This window comes from Galeopterus variegatus, unplaced genomic scaffold, assembly GCF_000696425.1.
Source record: "Galeopterus variegatus unplaced genomic scaffold, G_variegatus-3.0.2 Scaffold12612, whole genome shotgun sequence".
Lineage (NCBI taxonomy): Eukaryota > Metazoa > Chordata > Mammalia > Dermoptera > Cynocephalidae > Galeopterus > Galeopterus variegatus.
The window spans coordinates 1-5505 of NW_007738723.1; the positions used below are offsets into that span (position 1 = coordinate 1).

General features: G+C 44.4%; 1 protein-coding gene across 1 annotated transcript; it reads right to left on the minus strand.

Annotated features, from left to right (window-relative positions):
* Positions 1-11: 11 nt before the first annotated feature.
* On the minus strand, positions 12-1584 carry LOC103581231 (gap junction delta-4 protein-like; the record flags this gene model as incomplete). Its single annotated transcript, XM_008563118.1, has 2 exons — positions 1521-1584; positions 12-450 (listed from the first exon to the last, which is right to left on the minus strand). Coding segments are annotated over exons 1-2 (503 nt in total), but the record flags the coding sequence as incomplete, so codon positions are not given.
* Between the last annotated feature and the right edge of the window lie 3921 nt (positions 1585-5505).

The window sequence follows — 5505 nt, forward strand, 5'->3', positions numbered from 1 at the left end:
TGCAGGAGAACGTCTTTGGGACCAAGAATCCAAAGAGCAGGTAATGCAAGGCCCCAAAAGCGGCCTCCAGCAGGATCCGAAGGGAGAGGTGGGCGATGTAGCCGCAGGAGAAGTCGGGCACGCTCGGCTGGCAGCGCCCCGCGCAGCGCCTCTCCCCGGCGCTCAGCACGGGACCTCCGTGTGACCGGCAGGGTCCCAGGGCAGCCAGCACGGCTCCTTGATGGAGGACATAGACACTGAAGACAGCGTCAGGGAGGAGAACAGACACGCTCTGGATCAGCCAGAACCGCAGGAGGGACACGGGCGAGAAGACGTCGTAGCACACGTTGGCGCATCCCGGCTGCAGAGTATTGCAGACAAACCTCTCCTGCTCGTCCTGGTAGACGGGGTACCCTGCCAGGACGACCGCCACCACCCTCAACAGCACCATGAAGATGAGCCAGATCTTCCCTAGAAAAGAAGCAGCAGGAATGGCCTCGTCACCACAAGGTTTCTATTTAATCACAGGGCTTAGGTTTCATGTTGCTCTGTGGTCTTTGAATTTCTTTAAGAACATTCCACTGTTCAGATTCCTTAAATAATTCACGATCCCTTTTTCCCTATTCCAGTTACTACAAATTAATGAGGTTTGTCTTCTTTGATTTATTGTGAAGAAATGAGACCAAACCAGGAAACCAGAATAACTTGAAAGCCATATCATCATGTCATGGGTCATCTATTTTGGAACATGTTTAAAACACAGCCAAAATAACCTAAAACATTGTGTTTTATGATGAGAAAGAGAAAACACCAGACATCAGAAAACCAAAACTCTATTATAAATGACGGCAGTTAAAGAATAATATCATCGTGTGATAAAGCCATTGATGTGAACTTTCAATGCCAAATTGATGTTTCAATTCTACATAACAATGAGTGAGAAAAGCGTCAACCACATCTCAGGCACGTATTAGTCCTTTTCTCAGTCCCTTTTTCTATGACACTCATACCTCTCTGAAGGTTTGACTCATCTGCTTCAAACTCAGAAATCTTTTGTTGTTGTTGTTCAAAAACTAACTAAACTAAAATTGGGGTTTAGTTTAAAGTGCACGAGACATTACTAATCATTACAAATTAAGCTTCGAGGATAAAATCCAAAAAGATGAAGGAGAAGAAAGCATAATTCAGGTGTTACTTTCTCATTAACTGTTACTGTATTCTGTATTATGCAAAAATACGCGTTCCACCTGCACTGGCCTCAGGCTCAGCACCCGGGTGTCAGTAAGAAGAGACCACGTGAGAGAACAGTGTTGATACCCAAGACTTCCTTAAACGATGGTGGAACCGTGGAGCAATTAGAGGAAAGCTGGAACCCAGCTAATTGCTCCCTTTCCTCCAGCACCACACAAGCCTTTCTTTCGGGGGTAGGCCAGGCAAACTGAAAGTTAGAAAATGCTTTGACCTTTTAAGAAGGATTCAATTCCAAGATAACAACAAAAGCAAAAACCAAGCAGGAGTTTGGAGGTTTTCCTGACACTCACCCACCATGGTCACATTGCAGTTTAACGTGATGATGAGGAATCCCAGCAAGTCCAAGCTTTCCATGCTTCCAGAATGTCACAGACTCGAGGCTGCCGGAGACATCGGAGGCCTGTGTTCTCCAAGGAGGTAGAAAATCTTTGCAGGAATAAATGGATTTTAGCTACACGCGACTTCAAGGCAAGAATTGGAGATAGGAAAGGAAAGATTTGAGCCCAGAAGTAGGAGGTGAGTTTTTCTGTCGCCAAGTTGAGACGGCCTTAAGCCGTTTGCCTCCAAAGCAATCCTGCCTGACAACTGCAGTGACCAGACAGCAGGAATCATCTCTTATTGTGGGCTATTCTTACTCTCTCGGGATATTCCCGGCCTGGGGCAGCGCTCACATGTCTCCACCAGGACAGCCAGATGCTTCAGGATATAAAAGAAGCAACTCCTTTTAACCCGAGAAAGAAAACTTTTATTAACCAGCCAGGTCAATTTGTCTCTTAAAAAGGCATTTCCCTTTTGAAAACATTTCCACAACCACCTCACCTGGGAAAGGAGCCCTAAAGTGCTCACGCTTTGTCGTCTCTAGGAAGCGCACCCCACCATCCCACCATCCCTAACCCACAAGGACGGTGCTCATTCTGAATGCCTATACTATTGAAGCCAGCAGAAATCCACACCTCTGTCATGTGTCCCAACTGTAGACTGTGACTCGGTGCCTTTCTGGCTGCTTCCCCTGCAGGTTAGTGACAGGAGCTCTTCACCTGGAGACAAAAGTCCTAGGTGCAGAGCCCAGGGCAGCCCCCTGCTCACTGGGGACATCACTAAGTCTCTCCAGATGGCCTCATCTTGCAACAAGGAGAACTGGGCCGGTCCGCTCGGCATTTGTGGGAGATACACGTGGCACGGTGACTTCGAGAGCACCTAGCTTAAAGCAGGTGTGGCCCACTGGGGGGACTGCAATCTCTAAGTGGCCTTTAAAGTCTTATTGCTTGTGTCTTCCTTTTGCACCTCCCAACCCCATCTAGCCCAGAGCTGCTCCCAGTGAATCTGCTTAATAAATGCCCATTCAGTTTGTAATAAAATATCACCATGTGGCCCTGCTGACATCAATCACAGTCACTTCAAAACCCTCTCATTGGCGGTCACCTTTATACCCAGGGAGAACCCATTCTGCAAGGCTGGGGATCTATCATCAGGGTGGAAATTGTGAACTTTCAAAGGAACGATTTCAATTTTCCATGAAAGCTATTCTTTATATTCCTACCTTTTCTTCATTTCTGATCTATTCTTGACTTTAGTAATATCCCTAGAAAAATTCCCAGAAGAGGAGCACGACAAAGCTGCTCTCATCTTTACTTGCATGACACGCTCCCGTCCACCAGAAACATGTGGACCCCCTTGAAAGGAAGAGTGGTTTTGCTATATGTTAGGCAAATGCTTTGACAAGAGCAATAACATTCAGAGAAATTGTAGTGAAGTCTAAATATTGAAATAGTCATATGGTGCAAGTGTAAAGCAAAAGAGACTATCTTTGTGTCTTATTAGACTGTTCATGATATTGGCTTAAAAACTGAAATACCAGGAAAGCAATGACTGAATTTTGCTGTACGATAGAAATAGCCTCTTCCAGATGTGAAGTACATTAGAACTGCAAGGCCTCGAGCAAATCACCAGAGTTTTTCAGGCCTTAGTTTTCTCACCCATAAAGTAGAAAAAAGAACATGCACCTCACCTGCTCAGAGTGGTTGTGATGAGCAAAATAAGACCACAGACATGAAAATGATTTTAAAATATAAAGAATTACACAGGTGTCCGTGACAGGTACATCTCAGGGCCTGCCTCTGGGGTTGCCGCCCTCCGTCTTTCCTTTTGCCATAGCAGCATCTTCTGAGCAGACCCAGGTGCCCTTCCTCCTCTCAGTCTGCCCTGTCCCCATTCCTGTCTTTTCCCTCTCCTTTTCTGTCACTCTCTCTCCTGCTAGGAGACATTTTTGCTTTACCTGTAAATCCTGACCTCAATGGCAACCAGAAACGAGATAGAACAGGAAGAGGCTGACGAGGAGGACGTGGCCAGAGCAACAATCGCCGGCCTATCTCCCTACAAAAGTATCCCAGAATGAGTGGGAAAGTTTCCATGTGTGTGTCTGTGGAGCAGAGAGAGATCTGGGGGAGTACTGTGCTCAACACAATGTAAAAGAAGCCAAGTGGGAGACGGGACGTGGATATAGCTGAAACGCGCAAGACACCGAACTGGGATTAGCCCCCTAACTGAACGCAGTTAGCTAAAAGGAAAGAGTAACAGAGCGATTCTACTCTGCCTTGGCTTCCCTTTTGTCTAGTTTAGTGACATTGGGAAGTTACTTAGGGCTCAGTTTTACCATCCATAAATTGGGAATAATGATACTTCACTTACAGGGTTGAGAATTAGGGTTAATTTAATGAAGGTTCTAGCATCTTCTATTTGGCCTATAAGAGGTTCTCAAAGAAACTGAAATAACTATAGTCAATTCTCTTTATTTGTGGTAGTTATGTTCTAGGAAGTTGCCACAAACACTAAATCAGTGAATGCTAGAGGCTCCTTGGGAAAATATGGGGTTAGATTCCTGTGAGTCCCTGGTCATAACATTTTCATCAACCAATCAATATATAACTTTGTTTTATGTGTGTTTCTGTCTAAAGATACCATATTTGATATATTCTATACATGTTTAATATACATTGTCAACTCATTAACATTAAACTCACGGCCAACAATGCTCTAACTCATTTCTGAAAGAACATTCTGTAATACACATACTTCTCTGTAAGGCCCACCACAGCCTTCATGCACCTAGCCACACTGGGCAGTGCTGTAGCACTGTGCTTGGGGACCATTTTGAACAGCAAAATCACCAACAAAAAGCAAAAAAAAAAAAAAAATACAAAAAATAAAAGGAAGGCATGGCTTCACCTGATTAACCTCAGCTGGGAATGTGCACGTGGGTGACCCAAATTTTTCCCTGCACATATGACCATGAAAGCGTGAATATTGACTTGGGGGTTACAAATAAATGTTAGTGAGTAGGTGAATTTGCAAATATGAAATCTGTGAATATTGAGGATTGACTGCATTTAATAACAGAGATCTACTAGAGAGAAGTTGAGACCCAGGAAGGGTCAAGTCAGAAGAGAAATGTGTCTCCAGGAGCCCCAGGGACTCAGGAATTATAAAAAGTGCAGGGAGGAGTCAAGGCTCCAGACCCTACCACTGCCATCCTGACTCAGTCAGAGCACCTCCACATCTATCTGTATTACTTTTTATGCTTTGGCCAAGACTCCCCTTGAATAAAAGAGTCTGCATCTAAAAAGAAAATTTTTTTAAATGTCTGGTCTATGTGAAAATAATTATGGGAGGTAGCATAATATTAAGGTTAAGGGCACAAGCTCTGGAGTCTGACCGCCTGGACTGAACTGTTGCTTTGCCTCCCACAGATTTGTCACCCCTTTTCCCCTGGGTGATGGAGCTGCCAAAGATTAGGCAAAGTCCATCTCTTTTGAGCAGTGAGAAGCCCAAGAAGGGGGTTAATATCTCAGGACCCTCAAGCATGAAGCATCCTTCCATTCTGGAAATTAACCACAAATTTGGGTTCTCTTCCTGCATTTATTCTCCAGACCAGCAAGTTACAGGGAGAGACATCGGTGGGGTTTTGCTAAGCACAGTTTAACAAGTTTTAACAATAGAAGCTGGTAACACACAATTAAGTCGATCCACTAACAAAAGCTTGATTTAGCAAACATTCCTTCTCCCTCCAGCAGCTTTTTAGTAACTTTACATATCAATTAGTAATCTGTCTGTCTTTGAACCAGCAGCCTTGCTGTGTTATGATTCTTACTTGCAACAGAGACTCAATAGCCTGGGGAAAATTTCCTGTTCTTTGTAAGGTCAATATTTGAAACTGTAAGGCTTTGATAAACCAGGCCCTGTGAGGTACATTTGCTTTATGAATCCTCTACATTGAAC